Source organism: Callospermophilus lateralis, chromosome 5, assembly GCF_048772815.1.
Source record: "Callospermophilus lateralis isolate mCalLat2 chromosome 5, mCalLat2.hap1, whole genome shotgun sequence".
Taxonomy (NCBI): Eukaryota; Metazoa; Chordata; class Mammalia; order Rodentia; family Sciuridae; genus Callospermophilus; species Callospermophilus lateralis.
In genome coordinates this window covers 72,873,246-72,888,942 of record NC_135309.1, presented here as the reverse complement: position 1 = coordinate 72,888,942, position 15,697 = coordinate 72,873,246, and the positions used below count along the sequence as shown (strand labels likewise).

Below are 15,697 nucleotides of genomic sequence, written 5' to 3'. Positions count from 1 at the left end.
GTTCAAGGGGCAGGGCCCAGGAACTTAGATAAATTGGGGGTTTCCAGATGTTGGACAAAAAATTTAAGATACAGATGTTCTCTATGACTTGCCTCTGTTTTTTATCATTAGCTCATTTAATGGGCAGGTTCTGTACCTGCTGTCTCCCTTACCCTGCCAGGTTTCTATAAGACCAATTATTTAATAGGTCCCTATTTGTCCAAATGTGTGTGTCTGTGACCCCCAGAGTGTAATGTTGACACCCCAAACAGTTCTGGATGTTTGGTGTTTGCATGTGATACAGGCTAGGGACAACATAATCTGGGGGAGTAAGTACTTAGACCTAGGTTAGCCGTCTACTCCTATTTATTTACACAAAACACAGTGGGGTCAAACCTGATCTCACAGGAAATGCACATATACACTTTGGCCCCAGGTTGGGCATTTCTGGAGAGCCTGTGGAAAACCAGGCTACAAACACTCTCATGCCAACAGGGGTGGGGAAGCAAGTAGGGGAACAGGTGATCCGGTATGCTCTGGAGCTAGCAGGTCTTGTTCTGTTTGTGTTGTGCTACTGTAACTGGGGTTGAGGGTGCATTATAAATATAGCCAGAGGGCCCCTAGAATTTCACTGCTTCTGAGACTCTATGTGATCTTCAGTAAGATGAAGCTGCCAGATGCCCATGAAAATGTTCCTGTAGAAGAGATGGATAGCAGCCTTGGCCTTAGCCCCAGCTTTGATGGACCCTCAAACACAGACAGCAGGGAATTGGGGATATCCAAGGACCCTCTGCTCTTCATCCAGCTGAATGAGCTGCTGGGCTGGCCCCAGGCATTAGAGTGGAGAGAGACAGGCAGGTAAGTGGGACCCAGGCTAGTTCTGTGAGGCCCTTCCCCAGCTGGGGCTTCTTCCATGAACCCCTTGTTCCTCCTGTGGGTCTCCTTCAAACCTAAAATAAGGATTTTTTTTTTCTCTCTGCATTCTGCCTTTCATAATATTAGTGTCCTTTGCAGTCTAGCTCTGAGTTCTCCAGATCCCAGGATGAGGGGTGACTGCCCAAGATAGGCATGCTTGGCATCACAGGGCCCATGACTCCCCCATTGCCCTATCTTCCCTGGCTTTGCTGTGTCCCAGCTCCTGGCTGTGGGAGACATTTCCCAAATAACACTATCCATCCCCCTCTACCACAGGTGGATGCTGTTCGAGGAGAAGCTGGAGGTAGGAGCAGGCCGGTGGAGTGCTCCCCATGTGCCCACCCTGACACTGCCCAGCCTCCAGAAGCTCCGCAGCCTGCTGGCCAAGGGCCTTGTACTGCTGGACTGTCCAGCTCAGAGCCTCCTGGAGCTCGTGGGTAGGCTGTTAACCTTTTCAGGGAGATGCCATTTCCCTGGGATTTACCCCAGTCTTGGAATCTTCTAGAGCCTACCTGACCCCATCCCACCCTAGAGATTGTTATAAGGAGTTGGAAAGGCAGAGTGAAGAAGCAAGTTCATGGGTCCCTACATTTCCTAAGACCCCTAGAAGGAAAATGAGGTGGGGAGAGGATGATATGGAGGTGCTTCAGAAAACCCTTAAGGACCTCAAGCCCCACATCTGTTCTCCAGAACAGGTGATCCAGATGGAATCATTGAGCCCAGAGCTGAGAGGACAGCTGCAGGCCTTATTGTTGCAGAGGCCCCAACATCACATCCAGACCAGAGGCACTTGTTGGGGTGAGAAAGCCCTTTCCTGGGCCCAGGATCAACACCCTGGGGTGGGAGGATCCAAGATGTCCCTTGCACCTTCCTGAGACAGAAGTGGCCTAGGCTTAACTCAGACCTCAACCCAAGACTCCTGGGCAAGTTCAGGAGCTGGTGGAAATAGGGGAAGGGATAGTTAGGAGCCCAATAGAGCTCTGTGAGGGGAGGCACTTGGTGGGTTCTGTGTCAGGGGCTTTACACACAGTATCTCATTTAATCTTGACAGTCACCCTGTAAGATAGTACCACAATTATCCCATGTTAGTGATGAGAAAACTGAGGCCGAGTGGGAAAGAGTGTGATCTAGTTCTCATAGCTTGTTAGAGGAAAAGCTGGTCAGGGGCACTGGGGATGTGGCTCAAGTGGTAGCACGCTCGCCTGGCATGCGTGCGGCCCGGGTTCGATCCTTAGCACCACATACAGACAAAGATGTTGTGTCCGCCGAAAGCTAAAAAATAAATATTAAAAAAATTCTCTCTCTCTCTCTCTCTCTCTCTCTCTCTCTTAAAAAAAAAAAAAAAAAGATATTTAAAAAGCTGGTCAGGGAGCCCTGGTGGATATGCCCCCAAAGCCTGTGCTCTTGACTACTGTGTAATCCTTTTGTAGGATCTGCCCATCCAAAAAAGGCTTCCCATGATGAAAATATCCCCCTAAAGGAACAGGTTTGTGGCCCTTCGTTGGGTAGGGTTGGGAGAGGAGTCAGGAATTAAAAGTTCTCATCAGTTGAGATACTGTCAACATTCCCCTCCCCAAATAACCTTTCATACTCTGTGCCACACAGGGTCAAAACTCCCTGAGACAGAAGCTGCCTCCAGGGGCCGAGGCAGCAGCTGTGCTGGCAGGAGAACTGGGCTTCCTAGCACAGCCCGTGGGGGCCTTTGTGCGACTGCGGGACCCTGTGGTGCTGGGGCCACTTACTGAGGTGCCCATCCCCAGCAGGTGAGGCTACTGAGAAGGAGGCAGGGGTCCTAGAACTCAGAAGAAGGGCCTGTATGGGGGTGGGTTACGAGGGAATCCCTGGGTCAGTCCTCTGAAGGTGTGTGGGGGATGGGTGTAGGGATAGGGAAGGTGACAGTGGTCAGCTCTGCAGAGCAGGCATGCAATGAGTATATGTATGGAGCTGGTAGGGAGGGCAGAGCGGTGTCAGTGGGCAGAACTGCCTTATGAGAAAGCAGCATCTGACCCTCCCTGGGGTTTGGTTCCTTCTTCAGGTTTTTCTGCCTCCTCCTGGGGCCCCCCGCACCCAGAAGGGGCTACCATGAAATGGGTCGGGCAGCAGCTGTACTACTCAGTGACCCGGTGAGCTGGGCAGGCATGCCTGTGTGACTGTGCACATAGGCTACTGTGAGTATGTGTGGACTCTGTATGTGTGACCAAGTACAGCAGTGAGGCAGAGTGTAGCTTTGTGTCTGTAGCAGGAGAACTGAAATTTCCATGGTTACCAACATAGCCTCATTACTGGCCCAATGCTGCACACAGAAGTCACTCAGTACTCATTGAATGAACAAATGCACGAATGATTTGCCTGCCTGTGTGACCTGTGTGTCTAGTTTTGAGAAACACACAAATGAAAATGCATGTGAGAGTCCAATTCTGTATTTACTGCCCATTCTGTGTTCCTAAACCCAGCAATTCCAGTGGTCAGTTCGCCGAGCCAGGAACCTTCATGACCTTCTGGCAGCCCTGGATACTTTCCTAGAAGGGGTGACTGTGCTCCCCCCAGGTCGGTGGGACTCAACAGCCCGGATTCCCCCATCCAAATGCCTGCCCTCTCAGCACAAAAGGTACCTGGGAGCCATCATTCCATACAGATCCTTCCTCAAAAGCAGTCTAGGGTCTAGAGCTACTGTGGAGGAGAGGACGGTCCTATCTTCGAATTTGAGGTCAGGCCAATCTAACTCTGATTTCTGTTCTTTCACTCTCTTGTTATTCGATCTGGACAATTATCTTCCCCTCCGGAGCCTGGCTTTCACAGGGCGTGATATGACCTGGACCTTCTTTGCTCGCAACTCTGCCCTGTGAACCGGCTCCTCAGCGGCCACCAGGGGGCAGGGCGCCCCCAGCTCGGAGCCAAGTCGCGGGCTGGTTGGAGATTCTCCAACAGCCTGGGGTTCCCTTCTCCCTAGGCTCCCCTCGCAAATGCAGGAGGTCAAGGGCCTCTCCCGCCCACGCAGATCCCGCACAGAGGACAGGGACAGCCATGAGCCACACAAGCCTACCCCGGAGTTGCAGCGGACCGGCCGGTGAGGCGAGCTGGTTGGGAAGGATTGGGGGCCTGGGGAAGGGAGGAGTCATAGGGGATCCAGATGTGTGCTCGCCGGAAGGGCTCACCTGGTCGCAGAAAAAGTAGCGGGGATGGGGGCATAAGGTGTGGGAATCAGGATCACTGACGACCCACGGGCGGGAGGCTGTTTGGGGGCCTTGTCCAGGACGTGCGACGGAAGGCTCCGTGGTACCCAAGCGATTTCTTGGACGCCCTGCATCCCCAGTGTTTCTCAGCGGTGCTCTACATTTACCTGGCCACTGTCACTAACGCCATCACTTTCGGGGGTCTGCTGGGAGATGCCACTGAGGGTGCCCAGGTGGGTGGGGTGCAAAAGAGGGGTTGACACAAGCTTTGGTATCCGGGCTGCCATTCCCTTCTCCTGGAACTACGGGTGGGCTTAGGAGGCTCCCCAGAAGCTTGGGCTCCTGTGCAGAAGACTCCAGAGTCCTGAGCCCCATGCTGTCTTTCAGGGAGTGCTGGAAAGTTTCCTGGGCACAGCGGTGGCTGGAGCTGCCTTCTGCTTAATGGCAGGCCAGCCCCTCACCATCCTCAGCAGCACAGGACCAGTACTGGTCTTTGAGCGCTTGCTCTTCTCTTTCAGCAGGTAGGAGACCTCTCCCATCTCTCCAGCCCTTTACTAGTCACATCCTCAGCCTGGTCCTGGCTTGGTCAATAGGAAAAAATGAGAACTGTCTCTTTGGCTTGAGAGGCACCTGACCTGGGTTAGGTGGGGAGCAGACAGTCCTGCTGTCTCTCACCCCACAGAGATTACAGCCTGGACTACCTTCCCTTCCGCCTGTGGGTAGGCATCTGGGTGGCCACCTTTTGCCTGGTGCTGGTGGCCACAGAGGCCAGTGTGTTGGTGCGCTACTTCACCCGTTTCACCGAGGAAGGTTTCTGTGCCCTCATCAGCCTCATCTTCATCTATGATGCCCTGGGAAAAATGCTGAACCTGACCAGAGCCTATCCCATCCTAAGGCCGGGGTCCCCTGCTTATGGCTGCTTCTGTCAATACCCAGTCCCAGGAGGTGGGTTGAGGGAAACAGGGAGGGACCTTGACCAGGTGAGAACTGATGTGGGATGGGGAGGGGTTCCTCCTGGTTAAATTCAATGAAATGTGAACACTTACTTGATAACCAGCAGCACTCTTCTCCTCTATGGTTCTGAATCAATTGAGAAAAAAAGACAATAGAAAACCCAATATTGTCTTTATTTCTAACACCAATAGAAGAACATGGGTTATACCTGTGGGTGAATGGGATTCCTAAAAATAAAAACAAATTAGAATTACCCACTCGGTAATGGCAGCACTGACAGAGATGATCTTGCCCCAGAAGAGCAGAGCTAAGTACATATACCAGATAGGCAGCTTATTCCTGAGAAATGGAAGAGGAAGAGGCAGGGCTAGAAATACCTACCTTCATCTCCTAAACTCACTAATCAAATAAATCATAGTTTTTCCCCTGGAGGGAGTGACTGACCAGGTGAAGAGATTTGGAGTATTACACTTGCATATACCCTTCCATGTATCCCTGGTGGAAGGCAACACCAGGACTGGGGAAGGAGTGTCCTCTAACATGAGCCGGATTTGTGCTAGGCATGAATAAGACCAATTTGTCCCAACAGCTTGGAAAGCTGAGACAGGAGGATAAAAGCCAGGGATAGGGAGATAGGGACTTTGAAGCTAACCTCGGCAATTTAGTGAGGCCCTAAGCAACTCAAAGGGCTGGGAATTTGCCTCAGTGGTTGATTGCCCCTAAACTCAATCCCCAGTACCAAAAACACAAACAAACCCAGTTTGTGCAGTGGTAGAAACACAGATTTGGGAGCAGCTCATGCATTTGGCCAACATACATTTGCTGAGCAACTGCTGGGACCTTTTTCTATGATATGCACCAGACTTACAAATGAGTAGAGAATTGAGGGGCAGCTGGGTGCAGTGGTGCTTGACCCTAATCTCAGGGAGTTGAGAGGTTGAGGCAGGAGAATTGCAAATTTGAGACTAACCTCAGCAACTTAAGGAAACCTTGTTTCAAGATTAAAAAAAAATTAAAAGGACCAGGGATATAACTCAGTGGTAAAGCACCACTGGGTTCAATACAAGTGAAAAGATACAAAGAGGTAGAGAGGGAGTGAGAACTTACGGAGATGAGGGCAGGAGGCAATGCCCTGATGTAGCATCATAGTTGGTAGTGATAGAGTCAGCAGACAGAGGAATCAGAAGTAAGAACTCTGGTTCATCTAGACCCATCAGATTAGAATCTTGTGGGGTTGGAGAAGGTTCTCAGGGGTTCTCAAAGTTCTCTCTGCTTCCCAGGAAATGAGTCTCAATGGACAAGGACAAAAGACAAAAATGACTTCTTAAGCATGGTGAGATCCTGCTCCTGAGAAGGCCTGGGAAAGAAAGGGTGGCAGCCAAAGCAGTGAGTGGCTCTTAACTCTTCCCACACATAATCTAGGTCACTGAGGCCTATGACCAAAGACCTCCCCCTTTCCTCAAGGTGGTTCCAGGAGAATAGTATACTTACTCTGCTGCATATAATGCTATCCGCCCTTTCATACAGGACCTTGGCCTGGTCAATGCATCCTTGCTGTCTCCACCTGAATGTACCCGGCAGGGAGGCTACCCTCGTGGCCCTGGTTGTCATACAGTCCCAGACATTGCCTTCTTCTCCCTTCTCCTCTTTCTTACCTCCTTCCTCTTTGCCATGGCCCTCAAGCATGTAAGGACCAGCCGCTTCTTCCCCTCCGTGGTGAGTATCACCTTTCTTTCTGTGTTAGAGGTTTGCTCTTAGCCTTGGGTCCTGTCTCTGAATGGGAAAGTGTGTGGAAGGAGGGGGATGGCAGGCTGGAACCTGACTATCTACCATGTGGCCAGGTACGCAAGGTGCTCAGTGACTTCTCCTCAGTCCTGGCCATCTTGCTGGGCTGCAGCCTTGATGCCTTCCTGGGCCTAGCCACACCAAAGCTCTTGGTGCCCAGAGAGTTCAAGGTAAGAATTGGGGATCGGGAGAAGGGCCAGAGGGGAAAGCAGGGCCAGCAGACCCTGGAGGAGGAGGATGCATAAATATTACCGTTTTCTGAGCTTCTTTTCTTACACATAAAAAATAGTAATAATAATGGTTGTTGAAAGCATTAAATGAGGTACTGCAGCAGACATTTAAGTGAATATAGAAATATATACACAGCAGATAATTATTATATGGTAGGGGTCAGGAGGATGGGTTCTAGGTAGACAGATCTGCCACTTCTTGGCTGTCCATTAGGCAAGTTATTGCACATTTCTGAACCTCAATTTCTTAATCTATAAATGGAAATAAATAACAACAGGTCCTACCCCATAGGTTGTTTTGAAATTTACAGAAGATCACAGTGTACAGTACTGATTATTGTGCCTGGCACATACTCTCTCCTCAGTAAATATTAGTCATTGTTGTTATGGGTTTTCCCTACCCTTGGCATGGCCCCACCCACTCCACTACTCCCCACTCTTCTTTGCACCACCCTTCATCACCTGCTCTGATTCATTACAGCTGGAGCTCCTTCCCTAGAGCATGATAGTGTGCAGGACAAGGCTTAGCCCAGATTCTTAGATTCTGCCTGCACATATGGAGACCTTCCACTGGACCCCCATTTCCCAGACAGGAGAGCAGAGAGGCTCCATCTAGGGTCAGGTGGCTCAGAACATTGGGCCACTCCGCCCCACTTCCCAAACAGACGCTTGTAATCAGAGCAAATGCAGACACACCTGGCCCTGCCCTTCCCTTGCCCCAGATCATAGCAGGTCTGAGCCTGAGTTGCCCCACCCTGGATGGGGGCTATGCCCAAGGAGGAGGGCTCTATTATATACTATATACTATACCAAGAAGTATGGGCAGGTTTTATCCACCAACTTTTCTTCTTCCTGGGAGGGAAGGACCCTGAAATCCAAAGTTCAGAGCCCCTGGTTCCAGTTGGCTTGGTGCCCCTTTATGTCACTGGGATGGTGTATTTGGAACCAGATGCCTATGCATGTGCACGTGTGATTGTGTGCACACATACACATACACACACAAATCTGTTCCCACCTAGAATTCAGTGTCTTGAGGAGGGGAGCAGGTTGTAGAAGAATACCAAGGTTGGTTGTACAGGTGAGGTGCTCTTGGTAGACTCTCCAACATGGAATGCCCTCCCCCAGCCCACACTCCCTGGGCGTGGCTGGCTTGTGTCGCCTTTTGGAACCAACCCCTGGTGGTTGACTGTGGCAGCCACCCTGCCTGCCCTGCTGCTGTCTATCCTCATCTTCATGGACCAGCAGATCACAGCAGTCATCCTCAATCGCAAGGAATATAGAATCCGGGTAAGGCCTGCTGGGTAAGGTCTCAGACCAAGGGACAGAAGCTCCAAGGTGGGGCCTCTAATCCCTAGTCTTCCACGGAGAGGACAGAGGCCCCAGGCATGGGCTACCCTCATCTACTTCCCATTCTCCTCCTCCTCACTATCTGCAGAAGGGAGCTGGCTTCCACCTGGACCTCTTCTGTGTGGCTGTGTTGATGCTGCTCACATCAGTGCTTGGGTTGCCCTGGTATGTCTCAGCCACTGTCATCTCCCTGGCCCACATGGATAGTCTTCGCAGAGAAAGCAGAGACTGTGCCCCTGGAGAGGCCCCCAGCTTCCTGGGCATCAGGTGAGGCTAGTATTCAAGAGGCTAGAGCAAGAGATGTACAGCAAGGTGGGGCACAGGGTATGCGACAGAGTTTCTGCGTGGCTTAAACTCTAATCTTGTGCAGTGGGGTAAATGGGTGGGTTCTGGGAACTGCAATGGGTAAATCAGATCTTCTCTCCTCCTTCAGGCATGGAGACTGGGAGGGGCCTTAAGGGTGGAGGCAGCCAAGTGATTCCTAAAAATCCCCACTCAATGTAGAACACATGATTGATGTTACAAAAGAATTCATTACAAAAACAATTCTGTAATTGTTGGAAAACCAATCTGTCTAAAGTATATGGAATAAATTTTGTGAATTTTGAAATGTAAGGGTTTTTTGTTGTTGTTGTTGTTTTTTGTGGTACTGGGAATCAAACCCAGGACCTTGTGCATGCAAGGTAAGCACTCTTCCAACTGAAATATAAGTCTTTATGGCAGTATAAAAATTACAAATTTTCCATCAAAATAAAAAAAAAGAGCAGCTATGAACTTGAACTAATGGTGAGGTCTGGAAACCTCATTTTGAAGTGTTCTGCCATTTGCCGCCCACCAATACTCCACACCAAACTAAAGCCTTCACCCTGCCAGGTAACCTACTGGGTGATCCCTTTACTTTTCTCCAGCTGCCAGAGTCTATACTGGTGTCTGGTCAGGGTCTCCATCCTGACCCAGGAACTCTCCCAGATCCGGGCTAATTTCTCCTTCTCCCCACAGGGAACAGAGGCTGACGGGCCTGGTGGTGTTCATCCTTACAGGCATCTCCATCTTTCTGGCACCTGTGCTCAAGGTACCTGGTAGGCCAGGATCAGGGTCAATGCAGTAATAACAAAACAGATAGCAAAAGCTGACACTGGTTGAATGCTTACTGTGTGACAGGCACTGCTTTCTCCATACTTGACCTCATTTTATCCTCATATTGACCCTAAAAGGTATATCAATTTTACAAACAAGAAACGCAAAGGTTAAAGAAGTAACTTGCAAAAGAGAGAGTTTCTCAGATCTGAGACCCCCAAACTCATATTCAGAAGGCTTTCTATCCAATGGAGCAGAATATGGGCATCTAACCATCCCCTAGGGTCCAAGTACTACCCTTGCTCCAGCATCCCAACTAGCCTGAGACTAAGGCTTTATCATCACACCCCAGAACGACTTTGAGGCAAAAACCCTTTTCTTCTCCTTCAACAGACATTTATAGAACATGTGCTGTATGCCACTTCTGCTGGGTACCTGGAAGAAGTGAGGGCAGAGGAGTATAGAAAATAAATATGAAACTAAGCCCTCTACCAGAAATATACACACAAACAAAAATCAAGTAATAGCAGAAGGGCTCAATAAGCCAAGATAGTAAAACACTTAAGGAGGGTGTGGAGAATATCAGACAAGAGTCATTGGCAGGAAGACAAGAGAGGTTAGGGGAGGGAAAGGTCATGGAGGCTGGGTGAGAGTGATTCAGTAGAAAGAGCCAGATGGACTGGATCATCCACTTACTAACTAGGTGACTCTCATAAACTATATGCCAAACATATAGTTCCAGGTACTGGGGATATGGTGGTGAACAAAAGAGGTCATGTCTCCATCCTTGCAGTCTGGTGAGAGAGGATATATTTTAAACAAATAAGGATCCAGGCACAACTCTGGAGACTAAAGAGTCAGGTGGATCCCAAGTTTGAGGCCAGCCTGGGCAACTTAGTGAGACCCTGTCTCAAAATAAAAATAATAAAAAGGGCTGGGAATATACTCAGTGGTAGAGTGCGCTGAGTTCAATCCCTAGTACTTAAAAAAAAAAAAAGTAGTACCAGGGCTACTTTAGATTAGGTATTATCAGTGAAAGCCAAAGACCTCTCTGGGTTGTCATAAGATGAGGTATGTGTGGTGAGAGGGAATTGTCCATGAAGACATGAAGAAGGGCTGGGGACATGGCTCAAGCGGTAGTGTGCTCGCCTGGCATGCGTGCGGCCCAGGTTCGATCCTCAGCACAACATACAGACAAAGATGTTGTGTCCACCAAAAACTGAAAAATAAATCTTGAAATTATCTCTCTCCCCCTCTTTCTCACTCTCTCTCACTCTTTAAAGAAAAAAAGACATGAAGAAGTCTTATGGAAGAGCATTTTAGGTGGATTGAATAGTAAAGCAAAATACTTTTCATGGGGTAGAAACAAACTTGGCATGTTGCATGACAGAAAGAAGGCCAGTATACTGGGAACATACAGAACAGAGAGGAGGAATGTGATAGATAAGATTGGAGAGGTAAGCCAGGTAATGGGCAAGTTACTTACTCTCTCTCTGAAAATCAGTTTCCCCATCTGTAAAATGCAGGCAATAATATAATTCACCTCATTTTACTGATGTGAGAATTTCATGCAATCAGGCGATCAGGCATGCATGCAAAATGAGAAAAGAAAGAAAAGAAAAGGCGTGGGCAGGCTCAGATGCTGGAGGCTGGGGTTGGAGTCTGAGTTGGGGCATCTGGGCACTGGAAGAGGTAAACTCCTTCACCAGCTCTACACTTCTTCCTACCAGTTCATCCCAATGCCTGTGCTCTATGGCATCTTTCTGTACATGGGGGTGACAGCACTTAGCAGCATTCAGGTGAGTCCTTTAAAATCACCCAAAACCCCACTCCTCCTGTCTAAACTTGCCAATTACCCTCTGCCCTGTTTTCTTTGCCTCTCTTGAGTGTAAAGAGTTGGCTGCCAGGCTCTGGATGGGGAGGAGGACAAAGGGACCTTTTGCCCCACCCCCACTGGGCTGGAGTAGCTAACAGTGACACTTTCTAACTACCTGATTGCCCTGCTTTCCTTTTCCTCTCATCCTCCAGTTTATGAAGAGAGTTCAGCTCTTGTTGATGCCAGCAAAACACCAGCCAGACCTGCTGCTCTTGCGCCATGTACCTCTGAGCAGAGTCCACCTCTTCACAGCTATCCAGCTTGCCTGCCTAGGTCTGCTTTGGATAATTAAGTCTACTCCTGCAGCCATCATCTTCCCCCTCATGGTGATTTGGGGCAGTGTTGGGTAATCCTGGGAGTTCTGGGAGACTCTGATCCTGAGAGGGTGGCCAAGGCCTCCACAAGTGGAAGTCTGTCCCCTCTCCCACTTGCCCTAGCTCTTCTTGGTTGGAAATCCTAAGAGAAAGAAAGACAGCTGAAGGATACTTACAGAGAGGATAGGACCAGGGTGCTTGATTCACCTCCTTTCCTAACCTCTCTGGGCTGATCTATGAACGTAAAACAAAACTGGAGTCCTGGGGTAAGGCAATGTTGAGGGGTAACAGAGAAGGAAGTTGAGAGCCATGGATTATGCAGTAGGACCAATCTGTTTACCATATCCCAGATGTATAAACTCTGAGAAGTTTTAATCTTTTAGGGCCTCAATTTCTTTTTCTATACCATGGGTATAAAATATCTTATAGGGATGTGTTATGTTCTGTGAAATGATACTCAATGCCTAGCATATAGGAAGTGCTCAATAAATATTACAGTTATTGCTGTTGCTGCTGACAACCTTGGGCTTGTTTCTATTTCTGCAGTTGCTAGGCCTGGTTGGAGTCCGAAAGGCACTGGAATGGGTCTTCTCACCACAGGAACTCCTCTGGCTGGATGAACTCATGCCAGAGGAGGAAAGGAACATTCCTGAGAAGGGGCTAGAGCCAGAGCACCCATTCAGTGGAAGTGACAGTGAAGATGTGAGCTCCAGGCTGGGTCATCCCAGGGGAATGGGGCAGAAGTTGGGAGCACACTCTGTCCAGAAGCTGTTCCTAAAGTTTAATATCTCCACTAACCCTGAAGATTTGATAAACATAATCACTCTCCTTAGCTCTATGTTGACATAGGCAGAATGGATAGTAAGGGAAATTTTTATTTGTAGGGCAGGGGTCCTGGTTTATGAGTCTATAGGGTGGAGATGGCTGGACCACAGCTTTAAGGTGTGTATTTTTCAACCTTGACCTGGGTTTTTATATATACCACTGGGGTTTATATCCTGTCACTGGGTCCCTTCTTTGCTTGCCTCTCTCTCTCTCTCTCTTTTTTTTTTTTTTTTATTTCCAACCCATCTTTGGATCTCTCTTCCACAGTCGGAGCTGATGTATCAGCCAAAAGTCCCAGAAATCAACATCTCTGTGAATTAGCTGGAGTATGGGAGTGAAGATCCCAGGAAGCTAAGCATAAGGTGAGGGTGTGAGCCAAGTAAGTGCTCCTAGCGTTGAGGATGGGAAGATGGGGGGCTCAGGCTTTGGAAACTTCTTTGGATAATTAAGTCTACTTAATTATCTACCTGACCAGTCCTGTGTTCTCTTCATACTCCAGTACCTTATGAACCCTAGGGTGGGGGAGGAAGAAGAAGGATATTTTCAGAGGCAAGAGGGCATGAGCTTGACTCCATGCAGTTCCGAAGTCTGGCCAATAGAGGGAGATCAAATTCACACCATGAGGGACGTGGAGGTGGAAGGGGCGGAGGATGAGAGGGAGGGGTGCGATGACGAAAGAGCCGAAAGGAGAGCAATGAAGGATAAAGCTTAGGCTCCTCTCCCTCGCCCAGGAGGCTCCGCCTCAGCTGTGAGCCACACTCCAGACAAGCGGAGGGATCCTCTATACCATTCGCTTATTCATCCATATATAATTTTCTAAGTTTTTTTTTTTTTTTTTTTAATTAAACGAGCCTATCACTGAGTATCCGGGAACTAGAGATAGATTGGCAATCATAAACCCTGTCTTCAGAAAGCTTAAATCCCAGTGGCACAGTAGCAGCAGGAGGATCCCAAGTTCAAGGCCAGCCTCTGCAATTTAGCGAGACCCAGTGTCAAAGAGCCTGAAATGTAGCTCAGTGGTAAAGTGCCTCTGGGTTCAATCCCCAGTACAAAAAAATAAAATAAAATCCCAGTGGGATAGTGCTGGATAAGAGAAGCCCAGGATGTGGGAGGTAGTGAAGATGGGATGAGTAGGAGTTAGTGAAGTTTCTAACGGGAAGTGGTCCATAATAAGAAATTTGAAGAGAAATTAGCCAGGACACGAAGGAGGGGAAATGGTCTATGCTGAAGCCACAGCATATGCAAGAACCCAAAACTGTTTGCCCTTGATGATCTGAACTTTCTTTTTAGCCAAGAACACCCTCTCCATGTCTCTACAAGACCAAGAACCCAAAAGCCCCCACCAATTGCAATGGCAAGTTGGGCGTTAGTGAAAGGGCAATTCACTGGCTGGTCCAGAACAAGATCTCCTGGGCTTATCCCTTAGCATTCCTTTTGCTCTTTGTCCTATTGTGTCCTTGAGCCCTTGCTCTGGCCTCACCATTTCTTCTCCCAGTTCATATGTGTGTCCTCAGGAAGTTAGGACATTGTTGGCCTTTGGCTTCACTGTCAGATGCTCTCAGCTGGGGATCTGGAACAATGGGACAGGACTGAAGGGCAGCTGGCCACAGGCTTTGGGCATTTTCTCTAGGTCAGTACACATGTGTCTAGGTCATTCTTCTTGTCATCTGCAGAGAATGAATATTTCCTGGAAGGGAATAGGCAGTTTTGTTGGTGTTTAGGAAAGGCTGGTGAGCCAAAGGAATTTACTTGCTCTCTACACAATTAATGGGACCTGAGCCCAGAAGCCCTTCCCATTTTGAACTATCTGTTCTCACAAATCCTCATTTATAGAATCTGGAGGTTGGTCATCTTTTCTACTTGCAAAAGAAGAAAAAGTCTCTTTTCAGAATAAGGATCCCTTTATGTGAAACTGCTTATTTATTTACTTATTTTATTTTGAGACAGGATCTTGCTAAGTTGCTGAGACTGGCCTCCAACTTGCCATCTCCTGCCTGCTTCCTGAGTCACTGGGATTACAGGCCATGAGCCACTATGGCCAGCTTGAAGCACTTTTTTATACATATAAAAATAATCTTTCTTATTGTTTTGTTGACCACAAAAGTAAATGAAGCAACTGGAAAAATCTCAAAACATTACAGAAATGTATAATTTTGAGATGGAAATCATTCAAGAAATAACCATTGTTCACAATTTGGTGTCTGTTGTTCAGATTTATTTCAATGGATACGTTACTATTTTTTTCTTAAAAATAGTATACTATAAAGTTCTGTACCATATGTTTCACTTAATATGCACTGGGCATTTCTCCATGTCAGTACACATGTGAACTTCTCACTACCTCATTCTGTCATCTGCATAGAATAAATAATCTTATAAATTTGAAAAAGACCCCCCCAGCTTATAAAGTCTTCTGCAAGTGCAAGAATTTCTCCAGAGTTCATAGCTAGGAGTGGAATTAAAGAATAACAGTGAAAAGAACACCTATACATTCCAACATTCAGGTTAAGAAATAGAATATTTCTAGTACCTTAGAAGCCTCTCTCTATATGTCCTTCCCAGACTGCATCCCCACTTCCAGATAACGACTCTCCTACATTTGATGGTAATCATTCTACTGCATTTTTTGAAACAGGGATTGAACTCAGGGGCACTCGACCACTGAGCCACAGTCACATCTTCAGCCCTATTTTGTATTTTGTTTAGAGACAGGGTCTCACTGAGTTGCTTAGCACCTCCCAAGCTGCTGGGATTACAGGTGTGTGCCACTATGCCTAGCTATTCTACTGCTTTTTAAAAGAATTTTAACTTTCCTTATGTACCCTTACATATTTATTATTTTACATACTTTTTGGATGTTATATAAACATAAATAGAACCATAGTGTAGAATTCTTCTGTGATGGTTTCTTTCACTCAGTATGTTTGAATCAATCAAGTTGATGCACGTACTTGTAGTTTGTTTGTCTTGTACTCCATTGTATGTCTCCACCAAAATTCAATTATTCAACTTTCTATGGATTCAAAGAAGTCACTGGTGAAGTCAATGCTCTAGTGCTTCAGCTGTGGAAAGTTTAAATAGATTCAAATTCTTTAATTTTCAGGCTATTTATTCTTTAGCCAGTTTTGGTAAGCTGTATTTTTTTTGGTTATTTATTATTTTTTTATTTTCCTTTTGTGGTGCTGGGATTGAACTTGGGGGCCCTTATTGAGCTAAATCCCT

General features: G+C 47.6%; 1 protein-coding gene across 1 annotated transcript; it reads left to right on the top strand.

Annotated features, from left to right (window-relative positions):
- The first annotated feature begins 643 nt into the window (after window positions 1-643).
- On the top strand, window positions 644-12,796 carry Slc4a9 (solute carrier family 4 member 9). Its single transcript, XM_076857671.1, has 21 exons — window positions 644-837; window positions 1,171-1,331; window positions 1,585-1,692; window positions 2,325-2,380; window positions 2,500-2,657; window positions 2,930-3,017; window positions 3,348-3,502; window positions 3,845-3,961; window positions 4,126-4,300; window positions 4,455-4,588; window positions 4,750-5,012; window positions 6,302-6,354; window positions 6,549-6,737; window positions 6,863-6,976; window positions 8,162-8,323; window positions 8,472-8,650; window positions 9,383-9,455; window positions 11,191-11,259; window positions 11,489-11,662; window positions 12,197-12,352; window positions 12,743-12,796. Exons 1-21 carry the CDS (start codon window positions 644-646, stop codon window positions 12,794-12,796), a joined length of 2,832 nt encoding a protein of 943 aa, XP_076713786.1.
- Window positions 12,797-15,697: the final 2,901 nt, after the last annotated feature.

Bases quoted from the DNA above. Each gene is read 5' to 3' on its own strand.
- Slc4a9 (XM_076857671.1), top strand. From the start codon at position 644: ATGAAGCTGCCAGATGCCCATGAAAATGTTCCTGTAGAAGAGATGGAT. The intron at 838-1,170 runs GTAAGTGGGACC...CCTCTACCACAG, and splicing joins GAGTGGAGAGAGACAGGCAG to GTGGATGCTGTTCGAGGAGA. The intron at 8,324-8,471 runs GTAAGGCCTGCT...CACTATCTGCAG, and splicing joins GCAAGGAATATAGAATCCGG to AAGGGAGCTGGCTTCCACCT.